The 15,270-nt window shown below is 44.6% G+C and overlaps 1 protein-coding gene across 5 annotated transcripts in view; it reads left to right on the forward strand.

The window, feature by feature from the left end:
* DLGAP4 (DLG associated protein 4) overlaps window positions 1-15,270 on the forward strand; it is a 138,929-nt gene that overhangs the window by 106,773 nt on the left and 16,886 nt on the right. For 4 of the 5 annotated variants that reach the window (XM_043884382.1, XM_043884381.1, XM_043884383.1 and 1 more), the window contains 2 exons: window positions 1,846-1,934; window positions 2,483-2,895. In XM_043884382.1, the coding sequence (XP_043740317.1) occupies window positions 1,846-1,934; window positions 2,483-2,895 (502 nt within the window). Of the gene's footprint in view, window positions 1-1,510; window positions 1,591-1,845; window positions 1,935-2,482; window positions 2,896-15,270 lie in introns of all 5 variants that reach the window. The other variant, XM_043884385.1, reaches the window with a different exon arrangement.

Below are 15,270 nucleotides of genomic sequence, written 5' to 3' on the forward strand. Positions count from 1 at the left end.
AAGGATCCAGACAGATAAGTCCCTGGGACTGAGGGGCCAAAGCCAGGAGACGCTTCAGGAAGCTGGGCTCACTGTGCGCTAGCTTCCCCCGCACTGCCGCACGGTGCCTCCTGCATGATCTCATATCAATACTTGTGTGTGAGCTGAGCGGGGGGAACCTCAGCCCCACCTTGCAACTTTCCAAAAGCTGTTCTACACCCTTAATTAAGTAAAGCACACTCTGGGCGGGGGTGGGGAGTGAGGAGGGCAGCTACAGTGGGCTGAGAGCTTGAGGAAGGCAGATCCCTTCCTAACCCAAATGGCGATCAAGGACATCCAGGTGGCATGTGTGGTGGCTTAGAGCAGACAGGATCTCCGTTTCCCTGGCCACGCCTGGCCAAGTGCACAACAAAGCACCAGAATTATAGAAGGAACATGGGACTCTAAGGAGGGCTGAATGGACCAGAGATGGCTCACTGGCTGATTGCTTGCACCTGCTTCTTGGGGAGGCAGAGTTTAGGCAGCTCTGGGCTACAGTTTCGCCATGGATACAAGAAAGTTGGCCGGGACACTATGTTTTCTGGTCTGCTTCATAAGAAGTTCAGCCCTTGGCCTGTATGTCACTCTGGAGGGATTCTGAGGGGTACAGAAAATAGCCTAGTCTTGGTTGGGCAGCCCCACCCTCTCCTTGGCCAAGCCAGATGCTCTCATCTTTACAGAAGACCCAAGAGAGAGTTAGAGTCACTCTGATTCCTACACTCAGAGGCTCACACGGGGCTGTGAACTCTGGCTCTCGGGCCCATCTAGGCTTCTCCCCGTCGGATCACCCCCCCCCCCCAATCCAAGCTCTCCAAGCAGTTCTTGGGAGCTGGTGATGCCCCGTCCCCTGAGCTGGCTCTAGCTGAAGGAGACATGCAGTTACACCCTCCATGGCGGGGAAGTGCCTGGTGTTCAGCCCTGTCCCAGAAAGCCTCTGTGAAACCAAGAGACCAGAGCTTCCAATTTCAGTGACAGTCCCAACAACCCTCGTCCCATTCCTTGCTGCCTCGCGCCCTGGCTCAAGTGTGGGTTCTCCCTCATTCATGAGTGGTGATAGAGGGGCTGGCCTGGCCACTCTGTGGCCACGTACCTCTGTCCCAGGAATGAAAGGTAGGCTCAGGGCATCACTGGTATAGAGAAAGAGCGCCAACCTTGCACATGGCTCTGGTCCTTACTGCTCCCCCGGCCCACCTGGTGCTGACGGTAACCTCAGCCGAGTGTGATCAAGGCCCAGGGATGGCGTCCCGTAGGGCCCAGGGACTGGGCCGGCTGTGGCCTTGGTGACAGCTTTCAAATCCAGAACCGCTGCCCGGGGTTTGCCCCTCGTGCGGCGGCCCCAGCCTGCCCTTCAGCTGCAGGGTTGGGGGAGTGACCTCTGCCTCAAGACAGCCCGGCTTCAACTACACCAGATAACGGCTGTGGCTTTGTGTGTGTGTGTTTTCTTTCTCTTTCGTTGTCCTTTTTTTTTTTCTTCTCTCTGATGCGTGTAAAGGAGAGGACTAGAAGGAACGGTTCCCACCTCTCGGAGGACAACGGACCCAAAGCGATCGATGTGATGGCACCCTCCTCAGAGTAGGGAAAGGCGGTCCTCTCCACCCCATCCCACCTCCCGCCCGCCTGCCCGCCCGCCTCCGCGCGAATGAGCAGTGCCCGGCTTCACCTGGTCCGGCCTCGGGCCCACGTGCAGTGTCCGCATGCCTCGTGTGCGTCTGTCCGCTCGTCCATTTGCGTCGTCCCACTAATGTGAATTTCAGCAGCAAGTGTGGTGTTTGTTTTTTTATTTTTGTCTTTGTCCCCGTGCCGTGGCTGTCGTTGTCCTTCAATAAGGTTGACTGCATTCAGCCAGTGCCAAACGAGGAGCCCAGTCCCGCTACCAAATTCCAGTCCATCGGGGTTCAGGTAGAGGACGACTGGCGGTAAGTGGCACCGAGGTGGTGGCTGCCTCTCCCCTCTCCTCTCCCTCCCTCCGCTCTCACCTCTCCCACGCCTCCTCCTCCTGCTCTCCCTAACCCACTTCTCCTTGCTGGATTTCTAATAACCAAGCTGGGTTGGGGGTGCGGGCGGTGGTCCAGGCGTGGAAGGCCGGGTGGGCGGGCAGCTGGGTGCACTGATGAGCAAGGGTGAGCGCTTGCTCCGTGAGAGGAATCAGCCACGGGGGCTGAGGCTGGGCAGAACTACAGCCCAGCACCCCCAATGTTGGTGGGCTTCCTGGCCCCGCTGCAGTAAACAGGCAACCTTATGACCTTGTCCGTGTGTGCGTGTGCGGGCAGGGCGGGGGCTGAGCTGAGAATGAGACGGGGCTGTGGGACCCGCTTCAGGCGCATGGTGAGCAGACGATGCATCCGTTTCTCTGTCTCCCGTGTGTCCGGGTCGGGGTGGCCTCTGGTCTCCGACCCTCTTGGTGACTCACCCTTTCCTGTCCCCACCCCTCCTCCACGCCGTTCCCCGCCCACCCCCCCCACAGAAGCAGTGCCCCCTCTCACAGCATGTCCTCCCGACGGGACACCGACTCGGATACCCAGGATGCCAACGACTCAAGCTGTAAGTCGTCTGAGAAGAGCCTCCCAGACTGCACCCCACACCCCAACTCCATCAGCATCGATGCCGGCCCCCGGCAGGCCCCCAAGATTGCCCAGATCAAGCGCAACCTCTCCTATGGAGACAACAGCGACCCTGCCTTGGAGGCGTCCTCGCTGCCCCCGCCCGACCCCTGGCTGGAGACCTCCTCCAGCTCCCCGGCAGAGCCAGCACAGCCCGGGGCCTGCCGCCGGGATGGCTACTGGTTCTTGAAGCTGCTCCAGGCGGAAACTGAGCGGCTGGAGGGCTGGTGCTGCCAGATGGACAAGGAGACCAAAGAGAACAACCTCTCTGAAGAAGGTGGGTGCTGCGAGGCCGGCTCTCTGGGCTGGGTGGTGGGGGTGCCAGCCCCGAGTCTCCGGGGTTCGCCAGGGGGAGTCTCTTAAGTTCTCTTCTTGGCTCAGTTGTGAGCCCACCTCTTATTTTCATTCTTGCTTTTCTTCCTTCTATGCAACTACATAACCAGCCTTTTTCCAGAAAGAATTTATGTCAGCGGCTGCTAGTTGCACAGGCGGTGGGGTCAGCCGCTCCCGGGGTTGAATCCCAGCTCTTTGCTTCCTGGGGAAGTGACCTGGGCAGGTTTCTCTGAGCCTCAGTTTCCTTACCTGTAATGTGGAGATAGTCCTCCCCTCTATGTGGTGGTGCATGTTCAAGGTCTGAGGAAGTACCACACATGGAAACTCGGCACCATAACTACGCCTTCAGCGGTTCCTTACTGAGCACCTACTGTGTGCCAGGCATCGAGGATCTAACTGTGGGCTGGCTCAGCAGGGTGTGAGGAACTGTGAATGGGTGAGACAGAAATCATCTACTTCCCTACTTAGGTTTCTGTCTATACCATGCCTGTTTCCAAAAATTCCCGTGAGAAATTAGTTCAGGAAAGATCTAGGAATATGCAGGGAGCCTGGAGTCCCAGGTGGTTGGTACAGGGAGGGGAAGCTTTGGCCCCCAGTTCGCTCCCCTTCACAGACCAGGCGGGAGGGACGGAGCATCCCACTGACCCCTGGTGGGCAGGGCCTGAGGAAGGCACCCCTTTATGACGCAGAGTCCCTGTTTCCACTGTCTCTAGGCCAGTTCCCAGCTTTGATGTCACACCCACTGGTGTGCAGGGAACTGTTGTGAGGTATATACCTAATAACTTCTTACAGTACTAGTATTTACAAAATCAGAGCAGAGGCATGGATCCTGAACTGCTTCTAATGGAAATCATCCAGCCTTCTGCCCTTCTTCCTCAGCCTTCCCCACCTTCAGCTCTTAACCGCTCCGTCTTCTGGTATCTACCTTCAATATTTCTTTCATTCTTCTTTTTCTTTTTAATGGGAGTACCTTTCATTTTCTCTCAAGTTAATCATCATCATGTATTGAAATCTGCCATAGTAGTTCATATTTAGCTGTGTCACCTCCCCTTCCTATGTCCCGCCCACCATATATTACATCAGTTTGGCATTAAAAAAACAACCAATATTTCTGTTTACTGTGAGCATGTAAATGATGTTCACTGCAGAGCCTTGTAGTAGGATTTCATTGTCTCATACATTTTCTTTTTCCTAAAATGAATGGTCGCCTCCTCTTTTGTATACTTTGTTTTCTAAGCTCTTATTTGTAATTTTTTTCACATGCCCCAGGAGATCTGCCCGCCCCCCACCAACATTGTTTCCCAGGTGTGCAGATGGATCAGATCATCTCAGGATCTCCTGTCTTTCCCAGTGCCCTCTGTCCCCAGCTCTGGCCAGGTTGCTTTCTAGGCCTGCTACCTAGCTGCTGTCCAGAGACTTCCGTTTTCATCACCTGGAACTGCCCTTAGCTACTTTCCTGCTTTTTGGACCATGTGGTCTTCTGCTCTCCTGGGTTTAGTCCTTCACTTAACTGGAGCACACCTTCAGTTGGAGATAAATTTTTGGAAACCACCATGTCTTTTCTCAGACTTCATAGTTTGGCTGAGTGTAAAGTTGAAAATAATAAATACCAACTATTTTTATATAAATGTAGATATATATATAATATTAAATAACATTTCCTCAGAACCTTAAAGAGGCTGTATTGTACTTAGCTTCCATTACTTGTGCTTAAAAAAAAAAAGTGGACTTCACTGGTGGTTCAGACAGTAAACAATCTGACTGCAATGCAGAAGATGTGGGTCAGGAAGATCCCCTGGAGAAGGAAATGGCAACCCACTCCAGGTTTCTTGTCTGGAGAATTCCATGGAGAGAGGAGCCTGGCGGGCTACAGTCCATGGGGTCACAAAACAGCTGGACATGACTGAGTAACTAAGACTTTCACTTTCACTTGTGCCTAAAAGTTTGAGGCTGGTCCAGGTCTCAGTCCTTGGAAGCTGTTAGAGTCTTCACTTTACCTCTTTTGTGAAGGTTCTAGATGATGTGTCCTGGAATAGGTCTTTGTGCCAGTAGTTAATAGGCCACTTGTATGTGGAGACTCAGACCTTTTGTTTCTGAGAAATAGTCTTACCTTAATTTTTAAAAAATAATTCCCTCACTTCTACTTGTTCTGTTTTCTGTCTCTGAAACAGCTGTCACTCAGATGTTGGGTTTGCTGAGTTGACCCTGTCTCAGATCTTTTTTGTCTGTTATCTTTTTATTGTCTGTCTTTCTAGAAGGCTTTTTCTTTTTTTCCCCTTGCTGTAACAACTTTATTGAGATATAATTCACATGCCATAAAATTTACCCCTTTACAGTGTTACTGTTAGTAGAGTTAGTACACTCATAATGCTGTGCAACCATCACTACTATCTGAATTCAGAACATCTTCATCACTCCAAAAAGAAACCCCATGACTAGAAGCAGTCACTTCTCATCGCCTCCGCCCCACTGTCTCTTAGCAACCACTAATTCCGTCTCTGCAGATTTGCCTATTCTGGACATTTATGCAAATTGAGTCATACAGTATGATCGTATGACAGGTCTTTTGTGTCTCACTTTTGCCCTTTTTTTGTCACGGTTTGCAGGTTCATTCATGTTGTAGCATGTATCAGGTTTTCATTCCTTATCATGGAATAATATTCCATTTTATGTATATACTGCATTTTATTTAAACATTTGGCTGTTGATGGACATTTGAATTGTTTCCACTTTGAGGCTAGTATGAATAATGCTGCTATGCACATTTGTGTACAAGTTTGTGTATGTAACCAGAAGTGGAATTGCTGGGTCATATGGTTATTTTGTGGAGGAACCTGCTGAACTTCCATAGTGACTGCTCCATTTATAACATTCCCACTAGCAGCACACGAGGGTTCTAATTTCTCCACATCCTCACGAACTCTTGTAATTACTGCTCTTTTTGATTATAGCCATCACAGTGGTAAAGTAGTACCTTGTTGTGGCTTTGTGTTTCCATGGTGGCTAATAAAGTGTATAGTATTTTTGCATGTGCTACTTGTGTATCTTTTATTGGAGAAATCTATTGAGATCTGGAGGTTTTCTTGACTTCACTCTGTCCATCAAATGTTTATTACAGCCATCCGTATAATAGTACTTTCTTACTCTGTTCCTTTTTCATAACATTTTTTCCTTGTTATGTGGATAGAGTATCTTCTATCTTTCTAAGACCTACATATATATTTATTTAAGTTTTCGTGTGTCTCTGTGTTGTCTCTATTTCCTTTAGATCCTTCTTTCTATGTATCTTTTTAAGTTGGAATCTTTCTTGGAATGTCTAGTAATCTTTGGTTGTTTATTCATATTAAAAGTGAGCACCTAACCCAGGAGTAGGAAGGGATGGACTATAAGATCACTGATTTTATTGTTAGCCTAGTAGTTCCTCTTGTTTTTTAATTTTATGATTTAATTTAAAATAGAACTTCAGAATTTCCTGGCAGTCCAGTGATTAGGACTCAGCACTTTCACTGCTGTGCCACAGGTTCAGTCCCTGATTGGGGAATAAGAATCCCCCAAGCTATGTGGCGTGGCCAAAAAATAAAATAAAACAAAACTTAATTTTAGAGTTAGCAAAAGCAAATTATATAAAAATAGCAAAAGTCGTGGTAATATACTGGTGTGTTGGTAACATACAGTAGTAACATGAAAGATGAAGAAATAATTATGTAACCATCAGGATAAAAACTCTCTAATAGCAGGATAAAACTCATAATAGCAGATAAAACTATTATGAATAATACTGCTATGAATATTCATGTAGAAGATTTTGTTTGACTACCTGTGTTCAAGTCTTTTGGGTATATACGCGGGAATAGAATTGCTGGGTCGTGTGGTAATTCTTTAATTTTTTTCATTTTGTTACTGTGAAATATATATAAAACTTGCCGTTTTAATCACTTTTAAGTGTGTAATTCAGTGGCATTACCTATATTCACAATATTGTATATCACCAACATCTATTTCCAAAACTTTTTTATCACCTCAAATCGAGATTCTGTACCCATTAAACAATAATGCCCCATTCCCCTCTCCACCCAGCCCCTGGTGACCTCTGATCTACCTTCTGCCTCTGAATTTCCCCATTCTCAATCTTTCATGTAAGTGTAATGATACAGGGTTTGTCCATTTGTGTCTGGCATGTTTTCAGGGTTCATCCATGTTGCAGCATATTAGAACTTCATTCCTTTTTATAGCTGAATAGTATATTCTACTGTATTTAAATATTGATACCACATTTGTTTGGTCCATTCATCTGTTGGCAGACATTTGGGTTTTTTCACCTTATAGCTACCGTGAATAATGCTGCAATGAACACTGGATGTAAGAATCTGTTTCAGTCCAATTTTCAGTTCTTTCGAGTGTAAACCCAGGAGTGGAATTGCTGGGTCACATGGTAATTCTATGTCTAGCTTTTTGAGGAATCGCCAAACTGTTTTCCACGGCAGTTGCGCCACTTTACATTCCCACCAGCAATGCATAAGGGTTCCAGTTTCACGATATCTTTGCTAACACTTGTTATTCCATCTTTTAAAAAAAAATTACAGCCACCCTAGTAGGTATAAAGCAGCATCTTGTTGTCATTTTGACTTGCATTCCCTGATGACTGACTCTAAGCACCTTTTCGTGTTCTTATTGGTCATTTGTGTATCTTTGGAGAAATAATTATATTCAAATAGTCTCTTTAATGGGGATAGTCTCTTTAATGGGGCTGTTTGTCTTTTTGTGGTTAAATTTAGGAGTTCTTTACATATTCTGGATAATAGGCCCTTGTCAGATATATGATCTATAAACATTTTCTTCCATTCTGTAGGTTGTCTTTTCACTTTCTTCATAGTGTCCTTTGATGTGCAAAAGTTTTTAATTCCGATAAAATTCAATTTATCTATTTTTCTTTTATTGCCATGCTTCTGTTTTTTTAATTATGAATTTATATTAATTTAATAAAAATTAAAATTAGGACAGGGACTTCCCTGGTGGTCCAGTGGTTAAGAATCCACTTTTCCAATGCAGGGGACTCAAGTTTGATCCCTGGTCAGGGAACTGTGATCCCGCATGCCGCAGGGCAACTACAGACACACCCTTGCAATTAGAGAAGCCCGAAAGCTGCAGGGACAACCCAGCGCAACCAAAACAAAAAAAAAAATTTTTTTTTTTTAAATTAGGACAAAAAACAATGAGGCAGTGAGAGGTAACCAGCAGGTCTATGGACAGGGCCTTCTGAGAGGTAGGCTTGCAGACACCTCAGAATGTTGGTTTCAAATAACACAAAGTAAAAATCATGTCAAGATAACAAAGGAAACCAGGTACATTAATATATAGTTACTAAAATAGTAAATAAACCTGTAATGTGATAATATATGTACTTCTTTGTTAAGACATTAAATAATACAGTCTTGCAGTCTATCTACTAAATTTTAAAGTAATGATGACAGTAAGTATTATTTCGAGATAACTGTAACCGCTGTAATGCGACATGAAATTATCTTTGATTTCTGTTGGTGATAGCGTGGCAGGTACTGCTGACGCTGAACCAGAGTAGCTTGTTGCCTATCTGAGTTTAAGGGCGTCCTGTTCTGGGGCGACTGGGTGACAGACTGGTCCTTTCCTTAGAAGATCTTGAAATGTCAGTATCTTTTCTCTATAAGCCTTCAGAATCATCTTCAGAAAAGAATCCTCTAGTTTCTCCCGGGGGCCTGTGTCTGGTTGCTGGCATCCCAGAGGCTAGGCAGCAGGAGGGAGCTCACAGACTTATTCATTCCACGCCGTCCACCACTGATCCTGCCTGGTTGCCATAGTGTCGGAGCACCTACAGCAGCACTTTTAGTCAAAATACAATGTAAACCATGAACTTAAAATGTTCTAGGAACTGCATTTAGAAAGAAAAAAAGAGATAGATGAAATTAACTTTAATACATTTATCTTATTCAGTATGTCCAAGTAAGTAGTGTTTCAAAATGTGTTCAACACAGAAAATTATTGAGGCATTACATTACTTTCATACTAAGTATTTAAAGTCCAAGATAAAGTCCAGTGCATACTTTATCGTCCATCTCAATCCAGACAAACCACATTTCAGCTGCTCACTTGCTTCATACGACGAGGAGCTGTCGTATTGGATGGCACAGATGAGAAGAATAAGCCTGGGGTTGAGGGGACTTCCCTGGTGGTCCAGTGGCTAAGACTCCATGATCCCAATGCAGGGGCCCCCCATTCGATCCCTGGACAGGGATCTAGATCCCACACGCCACAACTAAAAGATGCCACAACTAAATATCCCACATACTGCAACTAAGACCTGGTGCAGCCAAATACATTAAAAGAAAAAAAAAGCCTAAGGTGAAGGTGCAAAGATACCTTAGTGACAAAGTGTTGGTAGAGTAGGTTAAACTTTCTGGCACTATTCTTAATTCTTTCTGGATTGAGAAAAGGCTTCCCTGCTAAGGGTTATTATGTCATGCCAAACAGTATTACCTTCCTGTAGTATTATGAGCATGTGTTCTTTCAACATGATGACCTTTCTCAATAAGCAGCCCCAGCCCCTGCTATTGAACCCGAACTCTGCATGGAGCCCTTTTCCCAGCCCTGCATCTGTGACTATAACGTAAGGACAGAAGTGGTCACGTTGCTCTGTCCCTTAGATTCAAGATAAGTATTCTGACTGCTCAGGTGAATCACTAACACCCATGCAGGTGACTGTCTTTCTCAAATAGGTTTTGTGTTATACTGCCGTTCATCTCCAGAACATTTTCATCTTCCCCAGGTGACAGTCTGTACCTGTCAAACACTAACTCCCCATTCCCCCTCCCCCATCCCTTGGCAACCACCATTCTTTCTGTCTCTGTGAATTTGACTACTCTAGGCACTTCATATAAATGGAATCATACAGTGTTTGTCCTTTCGTGACTGCCTTATTTTACTTAGCATAATGTTCTCAAGATTAATGGATGTTACAGCTTCTGTCGGAATTTCCTTCCTTTTTAAGGCTGAATAATATTGTCTTGTGGGGAAAGACCCACGTCTTGCTTACCTGTTCATCTGTCAGTGGCTACACGGGTTGCTTCTGTCTTTTGTTTGTTGGCAATAACGACACTTCTGTCTCTTAGGACCACAATTCTTCCTTAACAACCATGCTTTCTGATCAAATTATGTGTGTCCAGCCAACGCCCTTGTCTAACTTATGGCCACAGGTTTTTTGTGTTTAATATTTATTTATTTGCTGCATCTGGCCACAAGTTGTTTTTTGTTCTTTTTTTTCTTATGGCCATAAAATTTAATGTCACTGTTCTTAGATCTCTGGAAGAGCGTTACCAAGAAGGTGCCTGAAGGAGACTGTGGCACCTGCCTATCATGCAGAAACCTGGTGGAGATCCTCCAGGCATTCCAACTGGAGGGAACAACAGGGACAGAGGCAGGGAAGCAGGGAAGGGAACCACAACTGAAAGAAAGGGATGGGAAGAGGAGGATGGGGGGATCACAAGAGGAGGAAGCTGACTGAGAGGAGCCTCAAATATCAGATCAAAGTATTGAGCATTACCCTCCAGGCAGGGCGGGGAGCAGCTGAAGATCTGAAGTAACAGTGAGATGGTCAGATTTTCTTATTAGAAAGATCACACTTGATTGCTGTATCGGAAAGGCTTTGGAAACAGGGAGACCTGGGGTGGAGGAGGAAGGAATGGATAAACAAATGTTTCTGAATGTTCTGAATGAACCAGCCAGAGGGGCCCTGGGTTGGAGTCAGATGGAGAGCTCCAGCTCCCCTGGTCTGGGCCACAGGTGACTGGGGAGGTCATTAACTTGAAAGAGGGAGATGGAAGCAGGACATGCGTGGTTGGATAAGGGGGAGCCCTTGGAGAAGCAAGATTATAAAGATCAAGTTGCACACATGTCTTTCTTACTGTTGAAGGAGGTACAGATGAAAGGAACACTTAAATATAGCCTGTGGAAACTCCTGTGGCCTGGGGGGTTGATAAGACTCATTCCAGAGAATCAGCCTTGAGCGCTGGGCGGCTTACCATGAGCCAGCTCTCGACATTCACCGTCTTGTTTACTCGCTCCTACCCAGTGAGGTCAGAGCTATTAAAATCCTGTCTTGAAGAAGAAGCAAGTGCTTGAAGAAGTGCTTCATCGCTCACAGCTGTGTGACCTTCGGCACATCTGAGCCTACTTCTCCCCGTTGTTCAGTGGGGATCATGACCCCCACTCGTAGCCTATGGCGGGGGTAAGATGGGACCCTGTGTATGAGGAGTGCTTGGCCTGAGTGCCCGGCGGTGAATGGTACCAGCTGCGCCTGCTGCAGCTGCCGCCACCATCACCCTGACTTGTAGATGGATGCAGCCCAAGCCAGGAACTGAAAAGGAGGCCAAGCCTTTAGCTGTGAGACAGAGGTGAACAGGGGTAGACAGAGCCAGCAGGCTGAGGGAGGGGCCCGCCATCCCATCTCCTCAGCTCTCTCAAGAAAGGGAGCTGTGAGAGAGACCTTGGGTGAGTCACCTCACTCCTCCAGGCCTCCACTTCCTCACATGTGACTTGGGTGGACCAATATCAACCCCACCGGGCTGTGTATTAATGCACGATTAGAAACACGAAGCCCTTGGCAAGAACCCAAAAGATGGTAGCATCAACGTCTTACTTTTTTTATAGATATAGTTGTATTTATTTATTTATTTTTGGCCGTGCTGGGTCTTCTTGCTGCACAGGCTTTTCTCTGATTACAGTGAGCAGGGGCTACTCTTAGTTGCAGGGCAAGGACTTCTTATCCAGTGACTTCTCTTGTTGTAGCTCCTGGGCTCCAGAGCGCAGGCTCAGCAGCTGTGATGCACAGGCTTAGCTGCTCAGTGGGATGTGAGATCTTCCCGGACCAGGGATAGAACTCATGTCTCCTACAGTGGCAGGCAATTCTTCACCACTGGGCCACCAGAGAAGTCATGTATGAATTTTAGGATCGATTTTTCTGTAGCTGCAAAATATTACTGGAATTTTGATAGGAATTGTATTGAGTCTGAAGATTGCTTTGGGTAGTATTGACATTTGAACAATATTAAGCCTTCTAATTCATGAATAAGGGGTATATTTCCATTTATCATTAATTTCTTTCAACAGTGTTTTATAGTTTTCATTGTACTAGTTTATCACCTCCTTAGTTAATTCCTAAATATTTTGTTCTGTTTGATTGTATCATAAATGGAATCATTTTTATAATTTCCTTTTCAGGTATTTATTGTTCAGTTCAGTCACTCAGTCGTGTCCGACTCTTTGAGACCCCATGAATCGCAGCACGCCAGGCCCCCCTGTCCATCACCAACTCCCAGAGTTTACTCACACCCATGTCCATCAAGTTGGTGATGCCATCCAACCATCTCATCCTCTGTCATCCCCTTCTCCTCATGCCCCCAATCCCTCCCAGCATCAGGGTCTTTTCCAATGAGTCAGCTCTTCTCATGAGGTGGCCAAAGTACTGGAGTTTCAGCTTCAGCATCAGTCCTTCCAATGAACACCCAGGACTGATCTCCTTTAGGATGGATTGGTTGGATCTCCTTGCAGTCCAAGGGACTCTCAAGAGTCTTCTCCAACACCATAGTTCAAAAGCATCAATTTTTCGGTGCTCAGCTTTCTTTATAGTCCAACTCTCACATCCATACATGGCCACTGGAAAAACCATAGCCTTGACCAGACGGACCTTTGTTGGCAAAGTAATGTCTCTGCTTTTATTTATTTATTTTTTTTATGTCTCTGCTTTTAATATGCTATCTAGGTTGGTCATCACTTTCCTTCCAAGGAGTAAGCGTCTTTTAATTTCATGGCTGCAGTCACCATCTGCAGTGATTTTGGAGCCCCCAGATATAAAGTCTGACACTGTTTCCACCGTCTCCCCATCTATTTCCCATGAAGTGATGGGACCAGATGCCATGATCTTAGTTTTCTGAATGTTAAGCTTTAAGCCAACCTTTTCACTCTCCTCTTTCATTTTCATCAGGAGGCTTTTTAGTTCACCTTCACTTTCTGCCATTAGGGTGGTGTCATCTGCATATCTGAGGTTATTGATATTTCTCCCGGCAATCTTGATTCCAGCTTGTGCTTCTTCCAGTCCAGCATTTCTCATGATGTACTCTGCATAGAAGTTAAATAAGCAGGGTGACAATATACAGCCTTGACATACTCCTTTCCCTATTTGGAACCAGTCTGTTGTTCCATGTCCAGTTCTAACTGTTGCTTCCTGACCTGCATACAGATTTCTCAAGAGGCAGGTCAGGTGGTCTGGTATTCCTATCTCCTTCAGAATTTTCCACAGTTTATTGTGATCCCCACAGTTGAAGGCTTTGGCATAGTCAATAAAGCAGAAATAGATGTTTTTCTGGAACTCTCTTGCTTTTTTGATGATCCAGCAGATATTGGCAATTTGATCTCTGGTTCCTCTGCTTTTTCTAAAACCAGCTTGAACATCTGGAAGTTCACGGTTCACGTATTGCTTATAGAAATGTAACTGATTTATTTTTGGCCGCACAACATGGCTTGCAGGATCTTAGTTCCCTGACCAGGGATTGAACCCAGACCCTCAGCAGTGAGAGTGCAGAGTGCTAACCATTGGACCACCAGGGAATTTCTGAAATGCAACTTATCTTGTGGGTATTGACTTTGTATCCTAATCCTACTTGCTTTACTTAATTCATTTATTAGTTCTCTCAGATTTTTTTGGTGGAATCTAGGTTTTCTACGTACAAGGTCATATCATCTGCAAACATTATTTTACTTCTTCCTTTCCAACTTAGATGCCTTTTATTACTTCTTGCCTTTCTGCTCTGGCTGAAGCTTCCAATCCTATGTTGAATCGAAGTGATGAATGTGGGCATGCTTCCCTTATCCCCGATTTTAGAGAAAACACCCTGGAGTATTTCATTGTGGGTTTTTCATATATGGCGTTTATTTATTGAGGTAGTTTCATTCTATTCTTTGTTTACTGTTTCTCTCATGAAAGAGTGTTGAATTTTGTCACATGTTTCTTCTGCATGAATTGATTCGTATGGTTTTTCTCTTTCATTCTGGTGATGTGGCATATTTCATTGATCAGCTTGCACATGTTGAACCATCCTTGCACTCCAGGAATAAATCCCACATGGTCATATGTATAATCCTTTTAATATGCTGCTGAATTCTGTATTTTGTTGAGTATTTTTGCATCAGTATACATAAGGGATGATGGCCTGTAGTTTTCTTGTAGTATCTTTGTCTGGCTTTGATGATAGGGTAATGCTGGCCTCATAGAATGAGTTAGGAAGTGTTTCCTCCCCTTCAATTTTTGGAAAAGTTTAAGGAGTGCTTTTAATCATCTTTAAATGGTGGATTTCAGCAGTGAAGCCACCGAATCCAGAGTTTTTCTTTGTTGAGAAAGTGTTATTACTGATTCAGTCTCCTTACTAATTACAGGTGTATTCAGGTTTTCTATTTTTTCATGATTTAGTCTTGGTAGGTTTTTTCTATGAATTTGTACATTTCATCTAGGTTTTCAAATTTGTTGATGTACAGTTACTTTAAGTATTCTCTCATAATCCTTTTTTATTTCTGTAGAATTGGTAGTAATATGTCCATTTTCATTTTTGATTTTAGTATTTGAATCTTTTTTTCTTAGTCTACCTAACTGAAGTACTGTCAGTTTTCAAAAACGTTTTTCAAAGAAAACTTTTGGTTTTATTGATTTTCTCTGTTGTTTCTCTATTTCACTTATTTCTGCTCTAACCTTTATTATTTCCTTCCTTCTGCTAGCTATGGGTTTAGTTTGTTCTTTTTCTAGTTTCTTAGGTTGTAAGTTAGGTTGTTGATTTGAGATCTTTCATAAGTGTTTTAATGTAAATGTTTATGGCTATAAATTTCCCCCTTAGCATCACTTTTGCTGTGTCCCATCAATTTTGGTGTGTTATGTCTTTTGTTTTCATTTGTCTCAAACTGTTTTCCTATTTCTCTTGTATTTCTTCTTTGATCTATTGGTTGTTAAACTGTGTATTAATTTCCAGTTTTGTGAATTTTCCAGTTTTCTTTTTGTTACTAATTTCTAATTTTGTCCACTTGTAGTCAAATAAGATACTTTGTATGATACTATCTTTTAAAAAGTCTACTGGGGCTTAATTTGTAGCCTAACACATGGTCTGTCCTGAAAAATGTCCCATGTATACTTGAGAAGAATGTGTATTCAGTTGTTGTTGGGTGGAGTGCTCTGTATGTGTCTGTTAGATGTAGTTGTTTTATTATGGTGTTTAAATCCTTTTCCTTATTTATGACTGGTGTTCTA

Source organism: Cervus elaphus, chromosome 23 (assembly GCF_910594005.1).
Source record: "Cervus elaphus chromosome 23, mCerEla1.1, whole genome shotgun sequence".
In the NCBI taxonomy this organism is placed as follows: Eukaryota; Metazoa; Chordata; class Mammalia; order Artiodactyla; family Cervidae; genus Cervus; species Cervus elaphus.